Below are 14,075 nucleotides of genomic sequence, written 5' to 3' on the forward strand. Positions count from 1 at the left end.
TCAGTATCTATAAGACGGCTCACAGGATACGGCTCAGAATATTATCTCTAGCCCTTGAGGAGGAACTAAAGGTCCTTGACTATGCTTAATGAGTAAACTATTATTATTTGGTCTCCTTTGACTGTTTTCCTTTGTTTCTGCATTCTCTCACTTCTCTGATTAAACATATTCTTTTTTTTTTTTTTTTTGCGGTACGCGGGCCTCTCACTGTTGTGGCCTCTCCCGTTGCGGAGCACACGCTCCGGACACGCAGGCTCAGCGGCCATGGCTCACGGGCCCAGCCGCTCCACAGCACGTGGGATCCTTCCGGACCGGGGCACGAACCCACGTCCCCTGCATCGGCAGGCGGACTCTCAACCACTGCGCCACCAGGGAAGCCCGAACATATTCTTTGATTAAACTTTTTCCACAGACAAAAGGCAGGCGGACGACACGGCGGGGAGGGAAGGCCCATAGGGTCCTGCTCCGTTTCGCTAGCAGCCGAGTCACTGGGCTGGACACCTGCCCCATCTCAGACTCTGTTTCCTTGTCTGTCGCACGGGGATCACAGAGCTCCCAGGGTGCCCCGAGGATTGAATGTGAGCTTCCTGGCACAGAACCGGTGCTGGGCAGACGCTGTCTTACCCTTCCCTCCCCAACTTCCCTTGATTCCCTCCCACTCCGAGGAGTTTAAAGAAGCACAGGCATGACACAAAGAGTGCAGAGCAGGGGGTGACCTAACCCTGAAAGTCTCATCCCATGTGAAGTTTCCAGAGCGACCACCTTATCATCTCCTCCCCTCCACTCCAAACAAAAGAGCAATCCCACAACAGACAAAATTCTTTGGTGCCACAGACCAAAACTTGATTATTTTTTTAGGTGCCGAAATAAACCAGTGAAATCAGAAAGTCCCGTGAAACGCAGGCTGCACCCAGTTCCTGGATCACGTGCACCGTCGCAAACGGTAAGTGTCCGCCTTCTCGGACTGACCTGGCAGGAGGAGACGCAGGCCGTTTTAGGACTCTAGCCCTCAGATTCTAGATTCAACCAGGACAGCACATCCCGGGCACGGCCGTGAAGCTCCCTATTGCTTATCTTCATGCGTCACGGCTCTGAGGCTTCAGGAGCCACTGAGAGTGACGTGAGGGGATGCAACAGACTTTGCTAACTTGACGCATCTGTAGGAATTCAAGTCAATGGGTGCTTTTTCAGTTATAAAAAGAAATATGCTGGGGTCGATAACATCTCTTGGCAGGAGGGGGACACACGGAGGAGGCACATGGAGGAGAATGTCTATTTCCACAGTCATAAATGTTTACGGCTTGTGGCTAGAGGGATGTAGGCTCAGAAACACACATCCTTTTCTTGCCCTTTTCTCTGTGTTTCATACGTAGCCAACTGTGTTTTACGGCCACGATCCAAGGCAAAGAGCTCAGATCCAGGCTGCCCCTGGCGTGTCCACCTCCAGGCCCGGCTCAGCCCCACACAGCGGACCACCTGGCAGGATGGTGATCCAAGGAGATGCATGAACACACGTGTAAATGACTCCTTCATGGCAATGACAGCTGATGGCAGGAGCAGCTACAGCACCCACCAATGCAGGCACTCGCCCATTCCCAGGCCTTATGCTAAGATCACTGTCCCAAGGAATAGCTCACCCGAGCCTCACAGCCACCAAGAAGATGGTAGTAATGTCCCCCCGATTTCAAACCTGGGAATCTGAGGCTCAGAGAGGCTGTGGGGTGGCATGTAGGGTCCCACAGTGACCAGGACTGGACCAAGTCCACCTGATGTCACAGGCCACCCATCCACATGGGGCAACGAATGCTCACGTGCTCGCCTCTCAGCCTCGGCTGCCATGAGTCCCTGGATGGGACAGCAGAAGGACACGCGTGCCGGCTGCCCTGAAAGGCAGGACACAGCACTGCCCAGGTCCCACCGGGCTCTCCCAGGCCTCCTCTTGTTCGGTTCTCGGGGGCTGGGGGATGGGCCCGTGTCGCCTCCTCCAAGACGTTTTCCGATCAAGGGTAGGCTCCGGACTGCCTGTTCTCGCCCTGTTTTACGGTCTTTATAGAAATTATCAGCCCCCCAATGAGCTGTTTGTTTACTGTTCCTGGCCTGTCATCTCCTACAGGAGTGTAAGCTCCATCAGACCAGAACCTTGACTGTCCCATGCACGTGGGCCATGCCGAGAAAGGGGCAGGTTGTGAGCAGGCCCCGGACAAGGGGTTTTTCAATGGACACCCAGTTCACAGGTGAGCAAACTGAGGCCAGAACAGGGAACCACTTGACTCCCCAGGGGCATCCCAGCTTTTCCTGACAGAAACCCTTCTCCCTGGTCCAACACATGTTGGGGGTCTCAGAACCTCAGCTTCAAGGTCACTGTCAGACCTGGGAATGTGCAGGTGAGGGGCTGCCGTGCTCCAGGACGTCTCTGACTTCAGACCAACCCCCTTCGAGGGCCCAGATGCCACCCACGACACCACACTCACAGGCTCTCACTGTTGACTAAGCTGAAACGAATGCGATCACTTGATAATAATAGTGACGTGTGGGGTCACAGTAGAAACGACCACATTTCCACCTACTTGTGTCACTGTCTTAATAGTTGTGGGGCGGGGGAGGACGGATAAACTGGGAGGTTGGGATTGACATACACGCAGTACTGTATATAAAATAGATCACCAACAAGGACCTACTGCACAGCACGGGGAGCTCTACTCAATATTCTGTAATGACCTATATGGGAAATGAACCTGGAAAAGAGTGACTGTATGTGGATGGATAACTAATTCACTTTGCTGTGCACCTGAAACTAGCACAACATTGTAAATCAACTATGCGCCAATGAAAATTTTTTATTCGTTTTTATTGGAGTATAGTTGCTTAAAAATTAATTTAAAAATATACCATGTGGGGCTTCCCTGGTGGCGCAGTGGTTTCGAGTCCGCCTGCCGATGCAGGGGACGGGGGTTCGTGCCCCGGTCCGGGAAGATCCCACACGCCGCGGAGCGGCTGGGCCCGTGAGCCGTGGCCGCTGAGCCTGCGCGTCCGGAGCCTGTGCTCCGCAACGGGAGAGGCCACAGCAGTGAGAGGCCCGCGTACCTCAAAAAATAAATAAATAAATAAAAATATACCATGTGGAAATACCATACGTAAACTCAGGGTGCAGCAAGCCCGGGCTCCCCAGGGCAGAGCCGGGGGACACACGTTCTGTGGATGTAAGGCTTGCCGGGTGTACGCACCCACCACTTCACGAGGCAGCCCAAGAGCACGTGACTGGCCACAGCGGCTCAAAGAACCCACAGGTCATTCCCGGGAGTCATGCTTCTGACAACAGCTGGATGGCCACGGGCCACCCTGAGCCCAAGGGCGGGGTGTCGGGGGAGATTCAAGGGAGGTAGAAGCAAACCCCATTCTGCGTCCCCAGGGCTCACAGCTCCAGGTGACGCAAGCCTGAGTCAGACCCATGGTCCGCTCACACCAAGATGTCCCTCCAACGAGTTCATCCAATCCACAGCAGGAAAACAAATGGCTAAAAATTGCACCCTGGTCCGCAAATCAGGACAAAATCTGCCACGACCTTGAGAATGCACACTACCGTCCTGAGCTAAGAGCGATTTCCCAGAGTCCGAAGCAAATGTGCAACTGGGGGAAGGTCCTCCCTCCACCATCACGCCCAGGCTCTGAGGCGGTGACCAGTACCTCCAGGGAGGGGATGCCCCTGCCCACGGGCTGCGGGTACGCGCGCAGAAGCCGTTCCTCATCCAAGAACTTGCCGTCTCGCCCGTCGCTCGCCGGCTGGAACAGCCCGTAGTTCAGGACGTCCTTCAGGCTCTGGTTCAACGAGCACAGAATCCGCTGCTTCGCAACCCACACCGTCGCATCTGGGTTAAATCGAATGCACTTCTGCGCGGAAGGACAGAGACCCCTGGTTAGTGATGCAGGATGCCACCCCGGCACGTGGTCAGAGATGCCAAAGGTGCTTCCATTCCATCTTGAGAGCTCCTCTGAGCTCTGGACCCCCTGGCTTTTCTGGATGAAAAATACGACCTTCTTGTCGCTTCGGTAAATATAAAAGGGGAAAAGCTCAGATCGACTCACTGATTCTGTGGCCTCAGCTCTCACCATTGGCTCCAATCTCTGGGACCAGCTGTGTTTGCTGGTCATCACTCCCCACCACCTATTGCCCTGGGCAGTTCCCTCACTTGTACGGAGCTTCTCAAACCTCCCTGCTTGTTAAACACAGACTGTTAACCCGCACCCCCTCCAAGCAGAGTGTCTGAGCCAGCGGGTCTGGGTCGGGCCCCAGAAGCTGCATTTCTCACAAGTTTCAAGGTGATGCTGCTGTAGCTGGTCTCGGAAACAGACTGAGGACGACGGCGCGAGTGAATTACAGTGTGGCTTCGTTTTTACCCCGATTGCTCTCTCTTGGCATCTCAGGCCCAGGTGGACGTCTCCTCTCGTAAGCTCACTGATGGGAAAGCCCAGGGCACAAGCGCCCCAACCCCCTGACTCTGAACGTAACAGCTGCAAAAACACTGACACCGCCCCTCCCAAACCATAAAGAACGGCAATTATGAAGAATGATTTGATTTAGAAATCGTATCAGTTGCCGTGAAAGTTAATTTTTGAAAAAGCTAAATAGTACAGACGGTTCCTGCAAACCAACCACGAACACTTTTCAAGAACAGAGCGAAGACGCTAAGAACCAGAATGACACGACTTGGTCACGTTCCCAGGTCCCTTCAGTGAGACCTGCCAATAAACCAGGAAAACAAACGTTAGGCCAAATCCCCTTCTGACCATCACTTCTAATTTTTATTGAATTAAAATTATATTCTACTGCACGGCCATCGGCAGGGGCTCAAAAATGTGCTTAATCACTGTAAAAGCGTTCAGAAACGACGAAGTTTGACTGTGTATGAGGCTGGAACCAATTCTCTGCAGGAGGATTTTGCTCGCCCAAGGATGCAAAAGGCCCTACTATCTCCCTGACCCTCTGCCTCGGGAGAGCTCCTCCCTGCTGGGTAAGAGGATACCCCTACTCTCAACAACAGGTCGGCTGAACAGGCAGCCCGGAATCCCACTGCCGGGAAACCTGACCCCACGGGCATGAATGTGCCGTCTGTCCCTCTCCGATGGCAAAGACTGAATTCAAGAGTAAGGCTCAGAGCTCCTCTCGGGGCTGCGAGGCTGGGTGGGGGCCGGTTGTTCGCTTCAGTGACTGCCAGCTGCACCCCTGCCATCTTCGCCTGAATGAGAAGACTGTCTGGAAACTCCCAACGCAACACTGGAGCTGTATCAGAGGTGACCAAGTAGGGCCGTGGATATCTCGCCAGTTCCTGCTTTGAGAATCGTTGTCGGCCTCTGGTTCCAGCTACATGGATGCATGAACTCAAGTTCCCTTAGAGGCCAGCATCCAAAGCGGGCCTGAGGCTCCCTCCCTGCGGCCGGCAGAAAGGATCCTGCCAGCAAGTGGGTGCTGAGCAAAGCACAGCCTGAAAACCATCCCCCGGGGGATCTGTGTGGCGACTGTAGATGATCCCAGAGACTGGCGTCCACTGCCACTCAGGGGGCAGGGCTGGGGATGCTGAGTCGCGCACAGGCCAGCCCAGCACAATGAAGAAATGTCCTGCTCCAAAAAAAACGCCAAGAGGGCGCCACTGAGAAACTGCTCTAGAAGCAGCAGGAGCTCGGAGGTCAGAAAGGCTTGGATTTCCAACCCAACTGCATACACTAACCTTGGGATCCTGGGCAAATTCACCAACCCAGTGGTCCCCCTGTTTCTGTGATGAAAACCATGGTAACTGCATAACTTGCAGGGCAGTTGTAAGAAGCAGACGGAACATATACAATACATGTCATTATGGGTTGAATTGTGTCCCCCCAAAAGATAAGGGTTCCTGCCCCTTAAGGAGCTCAAAGCCTCGTGGGGTGTGATGTGGTGGTGGTGATGACGGGGATAGTGAACATAATGGTGATGACAGTGATCATGAAGATGACACAGTCGTGGCTGACATGTATTGACTCCTAAGTGCCAGAAACTGTGCTAACTACATTTACCTTCGACACAACCACGAGTGGAGGGTCTTGTTATTATTATAATCATTATTATTGATATAGTGTGATTATTATATCAATAACTATAATTAATATATAATTATATGTTAAAATACAATGTAATAACAGTTATTACTATTCCCATTTTCCAGATGAGGAAGTTGAGCCTCCGAGACTCACGTAACGACCCCAAGGTCGCGTGTCTAGAAAATGGTGGAGGTTCAATCCGAACCCAAGCTGTATCGGCCCGGCTCTGAAGCCCTCGCTATTTAACTGACACGTCATTTCCTCTCTGTGCACGCGGCACCTCAGTGCGGACAAATCATAAAACACCAGACGTCTAGTCACTGAGAAAACAGAAGAGAATACTTACGTTCAGGTCCTCTGTGGACCAGGGAGATACTGCCTTTGTTCAGGTTTTCCAACGACCTGTCAACCTGCCCCAATGTTAGACGTTGACAGTTACAAGGGAGAAGCAGTTTCACCTCCATAGCAAGGGACACTATTTGGGAGATGCTAAATAACATTTTTCAAAGAAGTAAAGGCTATGCTCCGAGATACTTTGAAAAATAGACAACGTCACAGGTCTCAAGGCATGTGATGCTGTGCGGATTAGCCGCGGACGTGTCTCCCAGAAAAAGCAGGGGAGCACCACGGACGTGGTGTCCTTTCTTCTGCTTAACAGCTGGGCTTCAGGGAGGATGGACAAAAGAAAACCCCCGAAGAACAACAAAGCACTTCAAACAAAGATTTTCACCCTGGTGTGAATTCACAAGACTAACAAAATCTTGGAACAGGCTCCTCAGCCAGCAGTGGTGACAGTGGTGGACCGGTGGCAGGACCCTGGACACAAAGGAAGGTGCTGACCATGAGCCCAAGTTCACCGAGCGGGGAGACGCAGGGACCTGGACGCCAGCTGACAGATGAGTCGCTCCAGCGTGGGCTAAGTGATAACACCAACCTAACAACTCAACCCCCAAACAGATGCCCCCATCGTCCCTCCCTGCCCCTCCCCTCCTGCTCCCCAATCTCAGCGGCTGCCCCTCCTCCCATGCCACAAACCCAGGAGGACCTCTTGACAGCGTCCTGTCCCGCAGCTTGTGGACTGGTCTGCATTAATCCATGACCTCGGGTGTGTGAGTCCTCATCTGTCCCACCTCCACTGCCCAGCAGCCCCAAGCCTTTCTCACCAGGCCACTCCAGCGGCCACTGCACCGAGCTCACCCCATGCCCCTCGGGCCCACACGACCTGACTCCCTGAGCAGCCGCCAGGGTCCCCTCTCAAGCCAATAACTCCCCACATCCTGCCTGTCGGTACCATCTCTGCCCTGGCCCCAACCCCACACACGTGTGCACTGGCACACACACACATACACACACAAACGCGTAAGGACACACAAATACAAACACACATATATACCTGTACATACACACATGCAAACACATATACACACACAGACACACACACATATGCACAGACAAACACGCGCGCACACACTCCAGCAATGCGTGGGCAGTCCGCTGGAAAGCCAGGCCACGTGTGTCCCCAGCCTCCAGCACCTGTGCACCTGTGCTTCCAGCTGGCCGTCCCCTCCCCATCTCGTCTACCAGCTGAAACTGCACTCACACCTCCCACGGGGTCCTCCCACAGGGTCAGGGACTCACCCTCTCCCTGGTCTCCCAGCTGAGCTGACCACTGGGCTCCCCGAGTTGAACCCACAGCGCACGGACCATTCAAGCTAATCCGGCTGCCCCCTGCTCCCTCCTGTCCAGCCTGCAGGTCACAGCCTCTCCAACCCGCATTTCTTGTCTCCTGGGAGGTGGGACACGCATGTATTCCTCCTCCCTTTCTCCTGACACGCAGGTAGGAGTCGGTACCTGTCACTCACTGATCTCCCGCTGCGACAGCCCAAATGCCAGGACATCCAGATGCATCTCAAGGCCGCCCGGCGCCGGGTGGCTTAAGACACGGAACACTTGCGAGAGGACGTAAGGGCATCTCCAAGACCCACATCAGAGTGCTTCTCGCTTACGTCCTGACAAGCATAGCGCTCAACACGGGATCTGCGTGGTTTGGAAATGGGAGGCGCAGAGACGTGCACACTCTAACAGAGAGAGAAGGGGTTGTGACCGGCATCAGCCCGGATGACAGGAGGGCAGCCGGCATCCAGGAAGCTCCGAGGACGCCCGCAGGCCAGCTTCAGCATCCTCCAGAGGGAGGCACGTTCAAGCCCAGGTAACCATCTACGTCCTCCTCCAAGATGCACCCATTCACATCCCCCACCCTCTCCCTCTCGCGGCTCCTGGCACCACCGGCATTCAGCTGGCGAGAGCACTCCCTGGCCCTCTGAGCTGCTGCGTGACGACAGGGCTTATGTCCTGTTCTTGGCACAACCATACCTGATGTCCGTGCAGCTCAGTGGATGTCACTGGAACTGAACTGCACTGAATACAAAGTTCCATACGTGGAACCGTCCTGGGTGACAGAACCCGGCAGTAAAGCAAGGTCCACACGTGATCAGGAAGAGGATGGGGGGAGCTACCATTTCTGGGGGCCCCGCGTTGCACCAAGTGCACCGAGACCTCATCAGCTCCTTGAACGACCCAAGAATCCTGAGAGGAGAGACACACCACCAAAGTGGGCAGAGCTGCGGTCGGCGTGCGGTCAACACGCACGAAACTCTGGCCCTTCCACTGGTAGAGCTCATGGTCAAACTGAAATCTACAATGAAGAGACTGAGAGAACTCCTACATGGCCAACGTGAGCTGTAGCTATTCTGCAAGACATGAGGCTAACCCTGAAATACCTGGACTCAAGGGGAGGCACCCTGGCCCTGGAGACTCAGAGAGGCAGGTGCCCAGCCTGGGTGAACCACGCAAGACCCTGGATCTGTGTGTATGAGTCAGCTTGGGCCACTGTAACAAAACACCACAGCCAGGGAGCTTAAACAACAGACATGTACTGTCTCCAGTACTGGAGGCTAGAACCCGAGATTCAGGTGTGGGCAGGGCTGGGTCCTCCTGAGGCCTCTCTCCTCGGCGTGCAGACGGCCGTCTTCTCCCTGTGTCCTCGTGGGGTCGTCCCTCTGTGTGCGTCTGTGTCCTGACCTCCTCTTCTTATAAGGACACCAAGTCCTATGGGATTAGGGCCCCACCCCAGTGACCTCGTTTCACCTTATCCATCTCTTTAAAGATCCTCTTCTCCAAATACAGTCACCTTCTGAGGTGCTGGGCGTCAAGGACTCCAACATATGAATTTTACGGGGACACAAGGCAGCCCATCACACTGTGACCACGGCCAAGCCTCTGCCACACACAGAGGGCCACACTGGGCCGTGTCTGTGTGGCCAACTAACTCACAGGATCCACAGAGGGTCACACAACCTGGTGCTTTGGGGTCACGTGTATCTACCGGAGGGGCTGGCCCGTGGAGCAGAAGCAGGCAGAAGTTGGACAGGCTGTTCTGATTCACAAAAACACGGCAAGAGAATTCTATGTAAGAGAGTAAATTGCTCTCCAAATCTGTCCTGGGCCCTGCGAAACAGAAATGATGACAGTGGTTGTTTTGTAAGATGTCAGAAGGGTAAGACGTGTCTAGACAAAGCTTGAGGAATGGTAAATATTACACTGTGTAAAATGTCTGTCGTTACAGTGAGCTGTCTGGAGGCCAAGGGAAGAAGCAACAACAACACGGGTTGGATTACACCATCTATTCAGATCACCTCCCCCGCCACATCTGCTCACTCATGGTCCTCAGGTGAGACTTAAATCCAGCTCACTCTTGACTTCCTCCCAGAAAAGGCGAGAAGAACGAGGGGGCGGCCTGACAAAGCATTCAGGGGTCGTGGTGCTGAGGGAGCCCCCTGCATCACCCCCGTTCACCTGTTCAGGATACAGAGCTGGAAACACGGACCCCAGTGCATTCAGGAGGAACGCAAGGTATCCTGAAAGAAATCCCAGTTTCTGAGCACATCATTCATTGCAAAAGAAGCACATTTCACATCATCCTCAATTCTTTCGGGATGCATTTCAAAGGCCCTTGATAAACAGAACTTGCCAGGAGTCACTTAAAGGTGCATCAAGGGGTGGCTGGCCTCTAACGGCTGTTCACGTGCCATCTGCATACCTGCCAACCTCTGCCCCCCAGAACTGTGAGGGGGTGGTTTCCGAATGCAATCGTCCAAATGAAACAATGCTTTTTGCCGTGGACAAACACCCACCGGGCTGCACCTGTGGTGGAAAACATGGAGACGCTGGCGCGGGTAACACACGAAAGGATGTACGTGGAACGGGGAAGACAGTGGGTGACTGTGACCGAGAAGGACAGCCTGGCCTGAGGAAGCTGATGGCCAGGAACCACACTAGTGCTTCTGAAGGTTTAAACACTAAAGGCCAAAGTGGCTGTGGATTAGGGTTAGGGTTTTTCCAATCGGAATAACATTTTCCAAAGAATAAACGCTTGACAGCAGCCCCGGATGCTTTGGTGAAGTGGTGGGTGGGCCGTGCATCCTGGTGGCCTTTAAGGGGCCAGCTAGTGGTCCTCTGCGGCCGTCAAGGCCACAGTCACCGAGAGGCACTAGTTGGGCTCTGTCAGAGACTCACACCCTCCCTGGAGGTGAGTTCACTTTCCTCTGTTGGTCCCCACGGTTTCAGGCAGGCTCAGAGCAAAGCAGAGGATATGATGCTGGCTAAAGAGGTCCTCCTAGAAGCAGTAAGTGGAGGTGGGTAAGGGCAGGCGGGGGAGAATTAAATCGTCCTGACCGCAGACACAAAGCACTCACTGTGCGCCCGCCAGCCCAGCAAAGAAAGCTCGTCAAACGCACCCTCTTCTCCTTAAGTTCTCCTGGAGGAGGTACGAGCAGCCCCAAGCCCAAAGAGGAACGCCGTAAACCCTAGGAACTGCTCCCCACGTCACGCAGCTGCCAGAGGCGGGTCTGGAATGAATGGACCAGAGGGCTGATGAGTTTCAACTTGGTCCCACTGCACAGGATGGAGCCGCAAATCGGGAGGGTTCACCAGGCGGGGCCACGAAGTGGATTCCAAGCAGAGAAAGGGAGACAGGGGAGGTGGTGGCCACATCACATGGGGACAGATGCTGTGCGGACCGAGTGGAATTAAGAGCTCCTGTCTGTCCGCCCAGAAAGGAGGCCTGTGGGCAGAACGGTCAGAACCGGGAGGGAAGGAGCCACGGAAATGCAACCACAGAGCAAAGGTGCTAGAAAAGAGCCTCACCCTTGGCACTAATGCAGAAAATTAACTTCTGATGACTCGTGCCCTCTTATTGCCACTTTCTGGATCATTTTACCAGCCCGGGACATCAGGGAAGGAGGAGAGCTCTGCTCTTCCCCAGGGTGACCTTTGAACCACAATATTCTCACCACATGGGATTTACAAAGCTTTTGACAGGATGTGTAATAATTCCAGACCCAGGCATTAGTTTCTCGACAGGATTTAAGTGGGTTTTGACAGCAAGCTTAAACAGAAGAGCACACCAAGCCAGACATGTGTCGCTTGGGCTACTGAGACCGCGTGAGCTGGCCTGACCACTCTCGTGTACGGAGCGTTAGCCTCACAGCTAACAGGAAGACGCAGCACGGAATCCTTACAGCACACAAAGCTGCGGCTGGTTAAATAGGCTTTTTGCTTCTTAATGATACGTATGAAAATAAAGCTCCTCTCAGCCTTTGGCAAGCTGCCCCGTACATGAATGGTAACCAGCACACTCGGGGCCTGACTTTCTTGCGGGCCTTTCACAGGAGGGCCCTTGAGCTTTCCCACGACCCAGCAATCCCACTACCGGGCATATACCCTGAGAAAACCATAATGCAAAAAGAGTCATGTACCACAATGTTCACTGCAGCTCTCTTTACAGTAGCCAGGGCATGGAAGCAACCTAAGAGTCCATCGACAGATGAACGGATAAAGAAGATGTGGCACATATATACAATGGAATATTACTCAGCCATAAAAAGAAACGAAATTGAGTTATTTGTAGTGAGGTGGATGGACCTAGAGTCTGTCATACAGAGTGAAGTAAGTCAGAAAGAGAAAAACAAATACCGTATGCTAACACATATATATGGAATCTAAAAAAGAAAGAAAAGAAAATGGTCAGAAGAACCTAGGGGCAAGACGGGAATAAAGACACAGACCTACTAGAGAATGGACTTGAGGATATGGGGAGGGGGAAGGGTAAGCTGGGACAAAGCGAGAGAGGCGGCATGGACATATATACACTACCAAACGTAAGGTAGATAGCTAGTGGGAAGCAGCCGCATGGCACAGGGAGATCAGCTCGGTGCTTTCTGACCACCTAGAGGGGTGGGATAGGGAGGGTGGGAGGGAGGGAGATGCAGAGGGAAGAGATATGGGAACATATGTATATGTATAACTGATTCACTTTGTTATAAAGCAGAAACTGACACACCATTGTAAAGCAATTACACTCCAATAATGATGTTAAAATTAATTAAGTTTTTTTAAAAAATGAGGGGCTTCCCTGGTGGCGCAGTGGTTGAGAGTCCGCCTGGCAATGCAGGGGACGCAAGTTCGTGCCCCGGTCCGGGAAGATCCCACATGCCCCGGAGCGGCTGGGCCCATGAGCCATGGCCGCTGAGCCTGAACGTCCGGAGCCTGTGCTCCGCGACGGGAGAGGCCACACAGTGAGAGGCCCGCGTACCGCAATATAAAATAAATAAATTAATTAATTAATTAAATAATTACCTTGCTTTGCCAAAAAAACAAAAAACAATAAGGACAATGAGGCTGATTATCACCACATCACAGAGAAAATGGAGGCAGAGGGGAGTCAAAGGGTGTGGGGAGGTTGGCTCTCTCTGGCTTTACCAAGCAATGAATGAAACCACAAGATAACAAGGTTCTGTGCTTTTACCCCCTCAAGGTGATCCAGATGCATACTACAAAGGACATTAACAGAGCTGCTGAAAGTAGAGATCAAAGGTCCAAACAAGTATTTCTGTAATGTCAAAAGGGCAGATGGATGGATGGATGGATGGATGGATGAGTGGATGGATGGATGAGTGGATGGATGGATGGACGGCGAGAAAGGAAAATCTGGGACAGGAAAATCTGAAAACAAAATGGCAGAACAAAAGACGAAAGAACATTTTGATGCAAGAGTTTCTCACCTCTGCCTTGCCTTTGCTACTGGGTGACCCGTGAGGCCATTTAATGGAGACATTTATAAGGCACCAATGGGATAAGCGTTGTTTTCAGGGGAAGACCTGGGGGGATGGGCTTGCCTCCAACAGGAGAAGCTGACAGCAAGAGTGAGTAGATATGAGCTGCCTCCCAGGCCACACATCACCTGATTCCGCTGACATGGAACGCCCACAACAGGCAAATCCATCGAGACAGACAGCAGATGGTGGTCGCCAGGGGCCGGGGGAGGGTATGGGGACACCCTGCTAACAGGTACGGGGTTTCCTTCTGGGGTGATGAAATGTTCTAAGACTGACTGCGGTGGTGAGTACCCTCATCCGTGAATTTACTAAAATCCACTGAATTTTTTTTTTCTTAGATTCCATATATATGTGTTAGCATACGGTATTTGTTTTTCTCTTTCTGACTTACTTCACTCTGAGTGGGAAGCAGCCGCATAGCACAGGGAGATCAGCTCAGTGCTTTCTGACCACCTAGAGGGATGGGATCGGGAGGGTGGGAGGGAGGGAGACGCAAGAGGGAAGAGATACGGGAACATATGTATATGTATAACTGATTCACTTTGTTATAAAGCAGAAACTAACACACCATTGTAAAGCAATTATACTCCAATAAAGATGTTTTAAAAAATCCACTGAATTGTATACTTTCAATGGGCAAAGTGTATGGTATGTGAATTACAACTCAATCTTTAAAAGAAACGGAGTCTTTTTTGGTTCCTGTGCTGAGAAACTGCAAAGATGCAGGCAGGGTGTTGATACAAATCACCCTTAAGGACCCTTTGCTTGGCCAGAGCACAATCTCCTGCAAGGGCCACATGTGCTCTGATGACCTCGACTTTGTCATCAGGA

The 14,075-nt window shown here is 52.6% G+C and overlaps 1 protein-coding gene across 1 annotated transcript in view; it reads right to left on the minus strand.

Moving 5' to 3' along the window:
- The window catches only part of SHANK2 (SH3 and multiple ankyrin repeat domains 2), a 549,031-nt gene that overhangs the window by 441,368 nt on the left and 93,588 nt on the right, over positions 1-14,075 (minus strand). Inside the window, exon 4 of the mRNA XM_029207203.1 lies at positions 3,685-3,888. Coding sequence (XP_029063036.1) covers positions 3,685-3,888 — 204 coding nt within the window. The remainder of the gene's footprint in view (positions 1-3,684; positions 3,889-14,075) is intronic.

This window comes from Monodon monoceros, unplaced genomic scaffold (assembly GCF_005190385.1).
Source record: "Monodon monoceros isolate NGI ecotype Baffin Bay Population unplaced genomic scaffold, NGI_Narwhal_1 Super_Scaffold_7, whole genome shotgun sequence".
NCBI classification, from domain to species: Eukaryota; Metazoa; Chordata; class Mammalia; order Artiodactyla; family Monodontidae; genus Monodon; species Monodon monoceros.